General features: G+C 35.4%; 1 protein-coding gene across 3 annotated transcripts in view; it reads right to left on the bottom strand.

The window, feature by feature from the left end:
* Positions 1 to 682: 682 nt before the first annotated feature.
* CHL1 (cell adhesion molecule L1 like) overlaps positions 683 to 15317 on the bottom strand; it is a 209187-nt gene continuing 194552 nt past the window's right edge. For 2 of the 3 annotated variants that reach the window (XM_087708892.1, XM_087708893.1), the window contains 4 exons: positions 14003 to 14161; positions 12339 to 12470; positions 9105 to 9177; positions 683 to 6658 (listed from right to left, as the gene is read on the bottom strand). In XM_087708892.1, the coding sequence (XP_087565018.1) occupies positions 6442 to 6658; positions 9105 to 9177; positions 12339 to 12470; positions 14003 to 14161 (581 nt within the window). In that variant the 3' untranslated portion in view covers positions 683 to 6441. The remainder of the gene's footprint in view (positions 6659 to 9104; positions 9178 to 12338; positions 12471 to 14002; positions 14162 to 15317) is intronic. The other variant, XM_087708894.1, reaches the window with a different exon arrangement.

Genomic DNA, 15317 nt, shown 5'->3' with positions numbered 1-15317 from the left:
CATGCTTACATTAGAAAGGTAGGAAAGTTATTAGGAGATTGGTTCAGTGCAATGTATTTTAGCCTTGGCAACTTTAAGATGTCTGGCTGAAGATTTCTCCAGTTTAAAGTCTATAAGCAGAGAAACATTGGTGTGATACAATGAATTGGATAACTTGGATGAATAGGCTCCTAACATGAACAATGATAAAAAATATCCTGTGGAGAAAAAAGTAACTGACAACCATAAACTCTTGTTTCACTATCCAATTTAAATATTCTATCTTGATTTCTCTTTTATCCATCCAATTTCTGAATTTACAAATGTCCATTCCTTGTAATGTTTTCTATTTTAATTGACTATGATCATTCAAACCATTTTTGCCCTGCACATAGAGATGAAGATTATTTTTTCACTGACTTTGTAAGCTAAAAAAAACCTTGGCAGCTTTTATGATGCACAAAATCTGGATTAGATCAAGATATGCAACTTCCTGAATATGTTTTTTTAAGGTAGTATAAATTCTAGGCATGGTGGTTGACAGTTGTGAGGGAAGTGTTCTGCATAGTGATTCTTTATCATAAATAGAACTGTGCGTTGCAGTTGAAACATAATAAGCACAGTTACCCTCTCTTCCTTTCTCATTATTTGTATGGCAAAAGGAAACAAAAATATTCTTTCATTTCAATTAGGCTTGTGAAGATTACATCAAGTCAAACTTTTATTAGCAAAGTTGAAATTCATGTAGAATGAAAATATTTTTTAAAAAACCATACATATACATAGGCATGATACAAACAGCAACTACATACAAACACATTTTTTCTAAGCCTTAAGAAATTTTCATGGACATTCATTTCAAAAAGGAATAGCCAGAACCTAGTACTCATGTTCCATATTTTTTTTTTATCTTCCATGAAGTAACATTTAAAAAAATGCTTTGGCTCTGACCAATTCTGTGCAAAAGCTGAAATTTATGTAAGATTACAAAGATGAATACTTGATAGGTTATGAATGGTGCTAACATGTAAACAAGCTATTTAAGATTTGGAAAGGCAGATTAACAGGACAGTGGTATGCATGCTTAATAAGGAAGTCCTACTTATTCAGTAGAGTTTGGTAGGACTGACAATTTTAAATTAAATATTTAATTTGGAAGGAGGCAAGGGTTTGATGTTCTGATTAGCAAACATTGGCTCTTCTGCTAAATCAGTAGAAGTTTTATCAGCACAAGAATAGATTTTCCCTGTATTGTGTATCTTATTTTTGTCTAATTTAATAAAAGGGATCAAGAATCTCATTCCCAATTGTTTAAACTCAGTTGAATGAGCATATGTATACAACATTTGAAGCATATTATTCAAATGTGTTATCAGTAATGCAACAAAATAAATTATGGTTTAAATACCAGATCTCATTATGTGGAAGCTAAACATTATTCCTATCTAAAACCATGGCTGTGATCTGGTACACCATGCCACAAACTGAAGAAGCATAACAGAATAACAGATTTGGAAGGGACTTAGAGGTCTTCTAGTCCAATTCACTGCTCAGGCAAGAAACCCTATACCATGAGGTTTAGGATGGGAAGAGTACAGGGGATGGTCAAGTTCTGAGCACCTGCTAATTCCTTGCAAAGAAAATTGAATTGACTGAAATGATTTTCAACAATATTCACATATTATTTTCCCCTTAAGTGAGACCCAGATTGATCTGGTGCTATATGTAAATTTGGCAACTTCACTCACAAATCAATATTAGGTTAGACCAATGTTTCTCAACGTTGGCAACTTGGAGATGTATCAACTTCAACTCTCAGAATTGTTCATCCACACATCTTCAAGTTGCCCAGGTTGAGAAAGTCTAGGTTAGACTAATAAATGAATGCAGTGGAAACTAAACACACAGCTGGTTTGTCTTTCCTTTAGATATTGAACAGATCGCTGAATGAGAAGATTCAATGCCATGAATGAGAAATGTCATAAGGGACTAATAGGAGGCACTGGGAGCTATTACTATTTCTACTACTTCATCACCATGTAATTATATAACTTTATAGAAAGTGGGAGTGTCCCCGGTAGGCCTAGACCATCTCTGACATTTGGAATGCAGTAGAAGGCTCATCCCCTTCTAGTTTGCCATAGTGCTTTAGTTACTGTTTTAACCCTTAGATTCTCCTGCATTCTGTGGTCGTACAAACTCAAAGTTATTTTTGTCACCACTAGTACAATTGGCAACATACTATTGCCTCATTGCCAAATTGCTCCTCTTTTTCCTCTATGTCTTCCAATCATTTCTCAGAGCTGTTGTTGTAAGTTTCAAATAATTTCTTCTGTCTATCTGGCATCTGTCTACTGAAACACAATCAAAATTACATGAAATAGGATTTCCTCTCTGGTAAGTTTACAGAGTTGTAGACATAGAACTTATCTATTACATCTTCTGGTGACATATTACACATGCTTCCTAGAGTCTTTGAAATGATTCTCTAATTGATTAGAAGATCAGAGGTCAGTGCAAATTGTTGATAGACAGAGAGCAACAGCTAGTCATATTTTCTGCTATGCCAGGAAATGGTACAGCTTGGTTGTGTACAGTACCAATAATCATAACTTGATGGTTTTGGCTGTAAGCTAGATATAACTGAATTTACTTTGACCTTTTTTTAACAGATCCTCCTTCAGAGATACCTCAAGAAATCATTTGAGTCGAAGAAACTAGACTGGGAGTTCAAATGCCTGATAGACAATTCAGTTTATAAAGTGGCAAATAATATTAGACTTTTTCTGCTCCACATTGACAAAAAGCCTTGGCATTATTCCCATTTTTATGATCATATTGCTATCATCTAAAATTCACATTAATGGAAAAATGGAACATCTCTGCTGAAATCAAAATCCATATTCTGGTGTGAGCAATTACATTTGTAACATAAACTTTTTTTCACCTCTCTCTCCAAAACAACAATGTAACTAATTACTTCTGGAGGAATATGCAGATATTTGGAAGCGATCAGTTCAAAGATGATGTTCCTTTTGGGATAAAACCATTAATGTCTCAGGAGCATCAATTTAAGAATCCAATGCAGACTTTCAAATCTAGATTGTACTTTTCAATGCATGGTTTAAAAGCTGGGAGATGTCATATTAAACTCTACTACATCTTCTGAAGGAGAAATTACCATAGGTAAAATAAATTTAGTGAGAAATAAAAGAGAATGCTGTAGACCTGTCAGAAAGCATTTCTTTCACAGGTTCATAGATACTATCATTTTTCAGGTGTTGAGTATCACAATGTCCTCAGTGGTCTTTGTTCTAGTGTAGATGTTGGTGTGTGTTTGTGTATGTCTCTGTATGTTTATCAATCCACATTGTTTCTTAAGAAAACACTTTTCTTCAGAAATCCTTCATGCTGTATCTAAAGGTTCACTAGTAAGTTTTCACAGTCCACTGGAATAATATCTCCTCAGACTATGAAACGTTAAAACATCTAATATTCATGTACATCTGAATTAGACAAACAGCCCATTATCACATAATAGAAAAAAAATGCAAGGTAGCTGCAATACTTCTGATTTGGCACAAAATGTCATGTTTAGTCTTCCTCACAATTTAAAAGAAATTCTATTGATTAAAAAAAATGGTTGCCTATGGAAATATCAAGAACAGAAATCTCTCCCTGATGAGAAGTTGATTCCTGCAGTGAACTGTTCATTCCCCTTCCTTCCTTCCCAGTTCATCCAGGAACACTCTCATTATATGATGATTTCCTAGGCTGGACTTTATAAAAGAAATGGAGAGACTGGAATGATTCGAAGGAATAAAAACTGGTCAACTATATCAACAAATCTCCACATAAAGCAAGGGCTTAAAGGAGGATTGTTCTACTAGCAAATTGTGATGCTGCATCTTCTGGTTCAATTATATGCACACACAAAAAGGTGTAAAGGAAGAAACCTTCAGATGTACTCTTCAAATGACATGTTCTGGGTCATCCTTCTTCTCTGATGTTTATACCCCTTTTGTATGGAAAGACCAGGAAGGTATTAAAACCAGCAGTTGAAGAAGAGGGACTGGAGAAGGCTGCCCAAGTTTGTCATTCTCCAGGGCCAACTCTAACTCAAAGGAGAGTTGGTCCTTCTTTTAGCAGCTTTTTAAAAAATAAAGGTAGGGAAATTATATTTCAAATAGAGTCGGAGCTGAATATCGAGGAACAAAATGTTCCCTGCACATGGCCTCTTGAAAGCCTGCCTCCCCATTCCCTTAAGATGGAAACTATGCCATCAAACTTTGGAAGCAAAATGGCTAATTTTAATGGGATTTGGGAAGGTGGAAGGCGATAATAGGACTGCTTTGTCTCCAAGAAGTATTTATACTTATCACTACCAAAGCCCCAATGGGAAGAAAACAAGTTCCTTTGATACATGTCAAGTTTATACAGCTTATAAAAGACTGTATTAGCACCTTACCACTTGAGCAGTGGTATCTTGCCTAGCAGCCATTAGTATGGACCAAGAGCTGAAATTATTTTTTACACAACGCTGGGTTCAAATGCTGCAATAGGTAATTAGGACTCTGATGAACAGACAATTGTTACTTTCTATGTAACATGCTGTTTGACATTTCCAAAATATTAAGTCCTAGCCAAAATGAATGGATTTGATCTGAGTTGAAGATCAGTGCTTAGTTAATTGCATCCTTGTTATCTGCGGTTGGGGTTAGGGGAAAAGGAACATTGAATAATGTTAATGTCTCAACATTAACAAAATGGGCATGTAAAAGCCTACCAAGATAAGAAAGAGAATTGAGTAACAAGGCAAATAACATATTAAAATAAAATAGGGAAGTATATTATTCCAAGATAGTTTTGCATACAATAGTATCTACATTGTTATAATGAATATGTCTTCCTTTCTACAACGTACACCAAAAAACTTTAAACTTTGGGTGATAACTCTATTATACACTCAAAGCATTGATAGAAACCCTTTTCAATAATCACATTTGCTTTGATTTAATAAGTGAGACACAATATTCATAGTTGGAGATTCATAAATGTTTCTGAATATATTTTGCTTGGAAAAATGAATTGTATCCCCCTAAATGTAACTTCCTGGGAAGAATTAAATTGCCACCAAATTCCATAATGACATGCTGCACCTTGACAAAATAAAAATTAGCATGACTTCCCCTGAAAGTATCAGTATAAACTTAATATATACAAACATTCAGAAAAGAGATGTGGGCATTCAAATATGAAGTGGTGAAAAATCATATTTCCTTTAAAAGCCATCTCTTTCCTGATTTTTTTCTTCTTGCTGTTTGGATTGAGTAAAACTCCACGATTTTGAAAGAGCCATGTACTTTCTATAACCCGAAGAAAGTTTTGAATTTCCTTGCATAAAGAAAGGGTGACAGCTAGTGGGCAAAACATAAAATATCATCTAACTGTGCTATATTTGAAGGCCTTGTTATCTATCCGTACAGAATACAAATTCTCATATAACTGGCACACTTTCCATATCTTTTCAAAATAAGACATATCGCGGAGTGCACTATTATCACTAGCTAATGTTTTTTGTTGCTGCTACACATTGTTTTGCCTGAAGATCCCTGTAACACCGAAAATATGGGATTACTATGAAATGAGGTTTGAAACATACACAGAGAAGCAGAAACGTGTAAGAAAGTGGAAACGCTAACCTAGGGCCCATTGTTACTAGTTACAACATAACAAGAATGTGTACAGAGTGCAGTACATGCAGTAGAATATATCACACCATCGGTTATTCCCAACAGAAAGATAATGTGCTATTATCGCTGACTAAGCACACCAGCAAGAATGACCATCGGCAGACATGATGCGTTGGCTTCGCATTGTATCCTTGTGCAACAGAGAACTGAGCAAGAAAAAGGATACTGTAGAGATATAAGGGACTACTTGGCTTCCGAAGCTTTCCAGCACCATTGGCTAGCACAGTGTCAGTCATGCCAGCATAACCTTCTCTCCATAATATTTGGTTATAACATTCTATAGCCTGCCAGACCCAAATCAAAGACAGAGTTGTAGCAGTTACTCATTTAATGTCAACTCTTTGACTGCTGTTCCAGTTAAGAGATGTTTATAAAACTGGGTTGTAAAAGACCTGGAGGAAATTAGATCCCAAAATACATCTATAACACTGAAGAAGGTATGGTTTTGGTCAGACTAAATGACATGTGTGATGAAACTTTAGTTCAGAGTCTTTTTCTTTTTTTAATGAATTGAAAATGTCCGTGTCTTGAAAAAAGAGTTAAGTTTCAAAAAAAAAAAAAAATCTTTTTAAAGTCATCTGCCTGTTTCTGTACCTGCTGCATGTCCAGGTCTTTAACTTTTCTGCAGCCTATTTCTGCCTTGTATAATATTTGATGAGAAGTAAAGATAAATACGATGATCTGAAATGAATAATTCATGCTTAATATTTTATGCATGGAGAGGAAAGGTTGCTGTGGAACTCCCAATGCTTTCAACCGAGGCTTTTTCTTTGCATCCAGCATAAGCGCCAATAAACGAACCATCTTCATTGAACATCCTGTGGTCCCCCTCTCCATAATCCACTAAGCTATCAGCACTTTCTGCACCTTTAATGTCCATGTTAAGAGACCGCAAGCTTCCTTTGAGCGGCTTTTCATCACTGTCACTAAAAGAGGGAAAAACACTTGTGAGGAGCAGAAGGGCACATTCCATCATACAGAGAAAATTAAGAAAAAGAGAGACTGGAAAATTCTATTTAGGACAACATTTGATTCTAAGCCAAATACCACCTTGGAGTGAGAGGCTCAGAGGTTTTAGGACTTCTGATAGAAGTGCCTCGATAGGGAAAATGTATAATATTCCAAAACATTTGATTCTAAGCCAAATACCACCTTGGAGTGGGAGGCTCAGAGGTTTTAGAGCTTCTGATAGCAATATTGACAGGAACAAAATCTCCTCCTAGCAGATCAGTAAGGCTACCAGTAGAGTTGGAAGCAGAAAAAAATATATCAAAGTAACAGGAAAATACACCAGAAAAGTATTATTTTTAAAGATGGTAAATGGTTTTCTCAAAGGCAAATGCAATTAAATACATATAAAGTGATCAGAGGTGGCTTTCACATAATTTTACTACCAGTTCACTGTACACCAAAAATGTGAGTGTGCTGGCACTTTGCTCATGTGCACGGATTAGAAAACATGAACCATCTGCACCACTGCTGGTTTGCCCAAATCTGTCCGAATTGGCTGAATACCACCACTGAAAGTGATGCATAATGGGACCAAATCCCTTGTTTCATATATACAGTAATAAGATTGGTGTTTGTTGTTTGTTAGCTGAGAATACACATAATTGAGGCCAATATGAAAGTGACGGGGCATGTTTTTCTCCCTGTTTCAAAGCAACCACATGGAATCACATTATGTTGTTTTAAATTCTTGTTTGTATCCCCCTTCCCTGGTTGAGTTGTGAGCCGCCCTGAGTCCCCTTCGGGGAAAAGGGCGGCATATAAATAAAATCAACATCAACATCAACATAATGAATCTGACTGGGAAAAGATTTAGATCAGACAAAAGGCTGCACTTTTTCATTCAGTGGATGATTAAAGTGTAAATGGGTTACATCCAAATCTTGGATGGGTCTAAAAGGGGACTGAATAAATTCATGGAGGATACATCTATAAACAGCTTTAATATTACTTTTAGATTTGAGGTTGAAACAGCAGTGGGAAAAATATTCTTTATATCTATCTTGTATAAAATATACTTTTCCATCTATTTGCTTCACTTCTGAAATGAATTACATGGTGTAAATTACAGACTTAAAGGCAGAAAGCTGATAATTCTTTTCCAAACTCGAAGACATCCATTGCAAGCAAGTATACGTAGTATACTCTACTGGCAAATGTTATTGCAAAAGTTTGCATTATGCTAATTTCATTTATCGGAGGAACTTCTACAAACAGATTAGTAGGGATCAAGAGTGAGAGACAAATTCATTCCATTTGGATTTCAGGGTACTCTTACAAATTCAATCTCTGATATAAATTAATTCACACTTCTCTCTGTGTGGAATGTATTAGAGTAAGGATGCACAAAAATATGCACATTGTTGTATAAAAAGACAGGTATGAAAATAGGAATAACTTGAAGTATCTAATCTCCAAAAAGAAAGTGGGTGTTTTTTTTCCCCCCAAACATAGACTTTTCCCTCTTTTCAGAGGATTTTTTTTTACAGGTGGGAATGAGAATGAAAGTTTCTAGGAAGCAATCCCAAACTAATAAAAGTGGCTTCAACCTTGAACTTCAGACAAGTAATTTCATACCACTTTATGGGTTATTAGCATTTGGGAGGGGGGTATCTAGGAGCCATGGTCGTGCAGTGGTTAGAATGCAGCAGTATTGCAGGCTAATTCAGCTCACTGCCAAAAGTTTGATCTTCACCAGCTCAAGGTTGACTCAACCTTTCATTTTACCAAGGTTAGTAAAATGAGGACCCACATTGTTGGAGGCAATATGATGATTTTGTAAACCACTTAGAGAGGGCTGTAAAACACTGTGAAACAGCATATAAGTGTAATTGCTATTGCTATCTATGTCCAAATGTCTCCCACATACAAATATAATAATATTATTATTAAAACTGACTAAGGACCCAGAAAGATGTTTCAGAAACATGGGAAAATGTTATGAAATTGTTTTGTTTATAACATATTTCCAGTCAAACAATGATATTTCATTTGTTTCATATTAGGAGTACATTGATTATAGAGTCCTATATGAATTATTTCTGCATTTTCAGAAAAAAAACAATCCATGCATGTGTGTGTGTGCCATTACACTCCAGATTAGATGAGCAATCTGACTGTTCAATGAAATAACTGCCCCAAAGGCCCTAATAATTTATTTTTATTTTACCAATATAAAACCATTCACAAGAAACTAATAAAAATGGAATTCATCCCACTAAAGTCTGCGGTATAATATTTCATATCATCCCCTTGAAATTTTATTTGACAATCAGAAAATATTATTGCTTGCAATATTATTAGAAGATCTTACAAGAGCATTATTTACCCCAAACATTGCAATGAAGGATATGTCTCACTAACCTGTATTCACCAAAGATTTCATCTTTTATGGATTGGCCTTCAGGATCTGGATGCAGGTCTTCTTTTTCTTTTACTGCAAATAGATAAAAACGTCTCTCATTCAGATATTTTTAGGCATTTGCTTTCATGTAATAGGAAACAAGGCACTCAACTTAAAATTAGTTATCTTATTGTATGACCATCTTTTAAAAGAGGTGCAATGATTCAGTGGTGTGATGATGTTGGAGAAGGTCTCAGCTCCAGCAGTTCAAGACCAAGCACTGCGTGGCAGAGTGAACTCCTGTAGCTCATCTCAGCTTCTGTCCATCTAAGAGTTTGAAAGCATGTTCTATGCAAATAGATAGATAGGAAGCAATTTGGTGGGGAAACAAGATAGTGCTCTGTGTAGAAAGTCAGATTACTGGTGGCTCTGAACCTTCCTGATTGCACTGCCCATTGTCGAGCAGCTCCGGGAAGGGAGGAGTCTTGGTGATGCTGTAGGAAGAGCCGCTCATCTTTCTCTCTGGTGCAAAGCCAGCTCACCTCCTGTGGCACACATTGGGAAGCGTGCCAGCGTCCTATAACTGTGTTAGTACCTGGGCAAGCCAAACTACTGCTCTGCAATAACACGGTGCTCTCCTGACTCTGTAACAACACCATATGATAATAACAACAATAACAACAACAACCATCATTTAAAACTCTTGTACTAACAGAATAACAGAGTTGGAAGGGATGTAAGAGGTCATCTAGTCCAACCTTCTGCTCAAGCAGGAGACCCTATACTATTTCTGACAAATGGCTTGAAAGCCTTCAGTAATGGGGCATCCACAACTTCTGAAGGTAAGCTGATTGGTGGATTGCTCTCACAGTCAGAAAATTTATCCTTATTTCTAGATTGAATCTCTCCTTCATTAGTTTCCATCCATTTTTTCCTTGTCTGGCCTTCTTTCCGTGACAGCCCCTCAAAAATTGGAATGCTGCTATTATGACACCCCTGATCCTTCCCTTCACTAGACTAGCCATGCCCAGTTCCTACAACTATTCTCCATATGCTTGAGCCTCCAGGACCCTCATCATCTTTGTTGCCAGTGCTGAATTATTCACAATATTATCATGTGTTCAGTGGTGGGTTCTGGTAACTACTACTGCCTGTTTGCTCAGGGACACGCTGTGCACATGTGCAGTACAACAAAAATTGCTATGTGCAGAAGCAAAAAACAAGATAGCAGTGTCTACAGCGCCGCCAGGGCTGGGTTGCTTCCGGTTCCAGTGACCCAGGCCACCAAGCTACTACTGGTTCAGCCGAACCGGGCCGAACTGGTAGGAACCCATCACTGATGTGGTTAATACCACTAATTGGATTTAAGTTGATTATCTTAGTTTAGATGAAGCTAAATCACTTGGCTCCATAATCCCTGTTTCCTAAATTATGTAAGTTTTGGAAGCAAATTATTCAATGTGATTTGCTATTTTTTTTATTACAACTGCCTTATCTGTGGCAAACCATGGAATGAGCTCTACAACTCAGTCCTATATTGAAAGAGTGGCATTTTAAATTTTGGACTAAAAGTGAAATTCTATTGTGACTGCTTTTGCCTTCTACTACTGTTTCAAGACTTCTTTTTGAGGAAACCTTGCCAGATTCTCTTTGCTCCAGATATTAATGGGCTACTTTTAAAAGTATTCTGTATAATCTTCACAGAATAATACAGTGCATGTTTAAAGAAACATACAATAAATATAACATCAGCATACTGTATAGGTATGAACCATGCTTTTTAAAATAAAAAATAGCAGTAATTTAAAACTTTAACTTAATTCTAAGTGAATTGAGAAGTCTGTCTCACTTGAAATACTTTATGCTTGCCTGAAACTATTTTCAGCTCTTTCAACTTTTCCTTGTAAGTTTTAATTAACAAATAAAGTTCAGTGATAGGAACAATTATTTTAAATAAAAATTGGAATCCTATAGAAAGCCAAAATTCAGGTATGAAGTATGTCTTTTTTTAAAAAACTTTCTATTGGAGTGGCTTCATGTACTATGGATCTTTGTTTCTTATTCTCTAGCCTCGCTTTAGCTCCACCTTTGAGGCTTTAGGGATCACAGTTTTGGCCTTGAAACCAGCAGTCATGCAATTGGTTAGCCGGGGGAAGGGGTAATTATCTTGAGCCATGATATAGTTGATACAACATTGAAAAAAGACCAGACTGCAAAACAAGATGGCTGAAACTGCTAGAAATCATAATCAATCAAATACAATTACCACTGAGCTCTTCCATTACTTCCAGCACTTGAACTAGGATAGTTTAGCTAGACTCCAGCAGATCCCAGAAATAAAATCAGAGCTCTCGGTCAGGAAGAGACAATCAGTGTTAGGAACAGCTAAGATACTGAGGAAAAATCTCAACCTTGCAGAACCTGAGATTGAAGAAGGCGCATTCCCCCTACAGGAGGTTTGCAAAAAATAAAAATAAAAAAGGACATTCATTTTCCAGGAGGGAATAAGGTATCTTGCCTTAGTCAGAGGGTTGGACTAGAAGACCTCCAAGGTTCCTTCTAGTCCTACAATTCTACGTTAAGTAAGTAAGTAAGTAAGTAAGTAAGTAAGTAAGTAAGTAAGTAAGTAAGTAAGAAAAATAAGTTAGTTAGTAATTAAATACATACATACTTACATAAATCCTAAATTTAAAATGATAGAGAAAGTGACAGGTTTTTTGACAGGATCTTTATTTTTTTCAAAAATAAAAGTTCCGACTATGTAGTGTACATTTTTGTTAATTTACAGAATGCTATTCTCAAAGACGCCATGGTGAAGGCATCACTTTACTGGCTATTATTATGGCAATTAGCTGACATTATTAAATAGAAACTTCTGAGGTGTGCATGTGTTTCTGGAGGCTTTTCCATTTTTATCAAGTACGCCTTTATTTTGGAAAGGATCCTGTTTTCTTTCAGCCGATTCTAACTTAAAACAGAATTGGTAGTCTTGTCGTTTCCATGCATTTTCCCCATTCAAAGAAGCTTTTTTTAATATTCATAAGGAATATCAAGAGATAATTTCTGGAAGCTCCCAAAGGTCTGTTATCAGCTCTTGATAATGTGGCGAGCATCATTGGTTGCTGTGGATCGTGGAGTTTATGTAACTTTCTGACCTCCAAGAAGACTTAAAACTCTAATTTGATGATAACCTGCAAAAGGCTTGTACATCATTATAAAAGTATATTCGATTTGGAGAACACACTTTTTCTTACCTGAATATTTTCCTCCTTTGTTCCTTTTAACAAAGCAGATAGTAAGCAACAGTAAGGTAAGCAAAGCGACGGCACCCATCAGTCCAATAAACCAACCTTGTGTGGAGATTCGTTCATAAATTCCAGTGTAAGCTTTGAATGGAAAATATAAATATATATGGAGGTATAAGAACATAAAAATAAAAAATTGGTGTTTTAAAGAACATTTTAGAACTAATTATCAGGGGCTAGCAATCTGCATTGGGAGAGGGGAATGAATATTTATATTAAAACCAAGTCTGAAAGGCACATTATTAAGATTTAGAACATTTCATTGCAGATTTTAATTAAGCAAACAAACATGAATACAATACTTAAACCAGATCATCATGCAAAAGTAAGAAAGAGAGGGTTAAAAAGTGTATAGAATAGAGGCAAATGCATAGCTTACTGCGTATAAAATGCAAGAAGAAAGGGACTAGCAAGGTAATTAATATCTAAGCTGTACAAACTGGCCTTTATGAACTGGTTTCATTTTTGTGTTGGAAGTTGAATTTTAAATTTAGATTTTAGAGCAAAAATGGGAGTGATATCTCAGTATCAGGCTCACCTATAATAGCTCAAGTTCTGCAGAAGATTATGCAATAAAGGCCATTCCTTAGGAGCTACGAATGCAGAGGAAGTGGGGAATTTTGAAGAGCAATGTGCGCCAATGTCTTAATGGGACATCAGGAGCATAATCCAAGAAATAGAAGGAATATGTCTAGGATAAAGAACTAGCCAAGCACAAAGGAAAAAGGGCAGAGCTGCATTTGAGCTGCAACTTCCACTGATAAGGGAAGTTTACTTAGAGCCAAAGGCTTACAAGTTGCCTCTTTGGAGAAAAATGAAGACAAATTCAGAAATTTGTCATATTGTCTAATATCCACCTGTCACTCTAGAATTGTATTGGGAGAAATACTTTCCCTCTTTTTATTATTTTAATCTCCCATAAAATTTTAATTTTGGCCAACAGCACTTGCTGAAACTGAGAACACAACATACTCCTGGTATGCAAACATTATTTGCACAACGGTTTTCTGTTTTCAACAGTAAAATGTTGGAACAACTATATGCCAACTTTTCTAAGAGTTATCACAACTTGGATTGCAAAAATCTAAATAAAACTTCAGACTGCAGAAAATTATACAGAAAATTAATTCATTTGCTGCCATCCATTGGTTTTGTTAAGTTTTGCAGTCCAAGCATAAGTAGTCCTAATTACTCTATATTTTTTCTGCATACTCTGTATAGAATTGGAATTATTAATGGAAACTTGCTACTAAAGGTAAACCAAAAAAACTGTGGTGGGATGGGACTGATTACATTCACACTAACATTTACTGCAAAGTTAATTTGCAATTGTCAGTTTAAGATTCAAAATATTAAGAGAAGTCTACATTTCCTGTACTAGATTTGGTCCCAGCAATACTTCTGAAAATTGGGGTGTTTGAGGATTATGAACTGAGAAACTACTTTTTTTTCTGTTGAAATCAACAATAAAAATCCAATTATAATAAGGGCAGAAATGTATGAATATATAACTGTTTCATGTTACAATTATGTAGTATATAATCTTAATACGCAGTTGCTAAAGTTTTGTTTTTGTGAGACTCGTGGTCTTAGAGGCCTGAAGAATTTCTCACCTCTCCCCCTGGTCTCAATTACATCTGCAGAAATACTATTATTATCAACCCAATTCTTAGTCATTAGTCGAATTGTATTTGCAGTTCCAGGATCAAGAGCCTCAACAGGCTGACTCTTTGGGGTAGGCTTAACTTCAGTAATCTTCCCGACAGCTTTACCTATGGAAGGCACAGAGTCAAGTCAAATAGGTGAATTGGGTGAGGGCCTCAGGATATAAAATTACAGAATTACTACCAGTTAATATTAATAGGTCAAGCATTTATCCTTAGATAATTTTGCATTTATGACAAAGGATAGTTTAGGGTAATGATCATATATGAAACTTTAATATTCATGTAGTGTATGTTCTAAATTGTATTTATTGTAATAGGATCTAGTCATTTATATTACTGGATAATTTATTCTAGTTTCTGAAAATTCAAGAAAAGTACCTTAAATTTAATAAAATATTCATTGATTTATTGATCATAATTAAATATCCAAATAAATAAATGATGTTTATATAAAAATGGAAAATTTAATCTTGCACAAAATTTCAATAAAAAACTTTTACATAAAAGTTACATAAGTTCTAGTGAATAAATGCTAGAATATGCATTTTCCCCCCTTAAAAACTCAAATACCCAAATTGTTCCAACTTTGTTGGGAAAAAAGTTAAATGATTGATATATCATTACAATTAAAATCAAATCTATAATTAAGCATTATAAAATATTTTACATGAAATAAGTCACATTAACATAATTTTATAATAGTGCTTTACTAAAGTATTAATTGATATTTTAATTGATTATATTAATGTATTATTAATTATTAATTAAAATGAAAATTACAATGTTATAAGGTTTGGTTCATCTTAGTAAACTGAACTAAATTTTTGTTTTAAAACAAGTATCCAAATAATGAGTCAGAAATCCCTCTAATAAAATTATCATCACTTGAATAAAAGTAAGTGTCTTTTGGGATTCTTAAGACTAAGGTAAGCTTTTATAGCAGAGTAAATAACTGAGGGATCCTTGGTGCTCTCTGAGCTTGCTTGTTTTCTTGCAGATATTTTATTACCCTAACTAGGTAATTTCATCAGTGCTTGATGCAGAGGTGGTATACTGCTGGTTCACACCAGTTTGGGTGAACCAGTAGTGGCAACGGTGCAAGACTCCGCCCACCCACCCTGACATCATCAATTGCCTTCTGCGCGTGCGATCTCGCTACCGAACAGGTACTAAAGAAAATAGAATACTATCTCTGGCTTGATGTTACCTAGTTTGGGTAATGAAATGTCTGCAAGAAAACAAGGAAGCTCAGAGAGCATCA

This window comes from Thamnophis sirtalis, unplaced genomic scaffold (assembly GCF_051295495.1).
Source record: "Thamnophis sirtalis isolate CommonGarterSnake01/CBP01778 unplaced genomic scaffold, rThaSir2_p1.2 scaffold_3, whole genome shotgun sequence".
NCBI lineage: Eukaryota > Metazoa > Chordata > Lepidosauria > Squamata > Natricidae > Thamnophis > Thamnophis sirtalis.
This window is presented reverse-complemented; position numbering and strand designations above follow the sequence as displayed.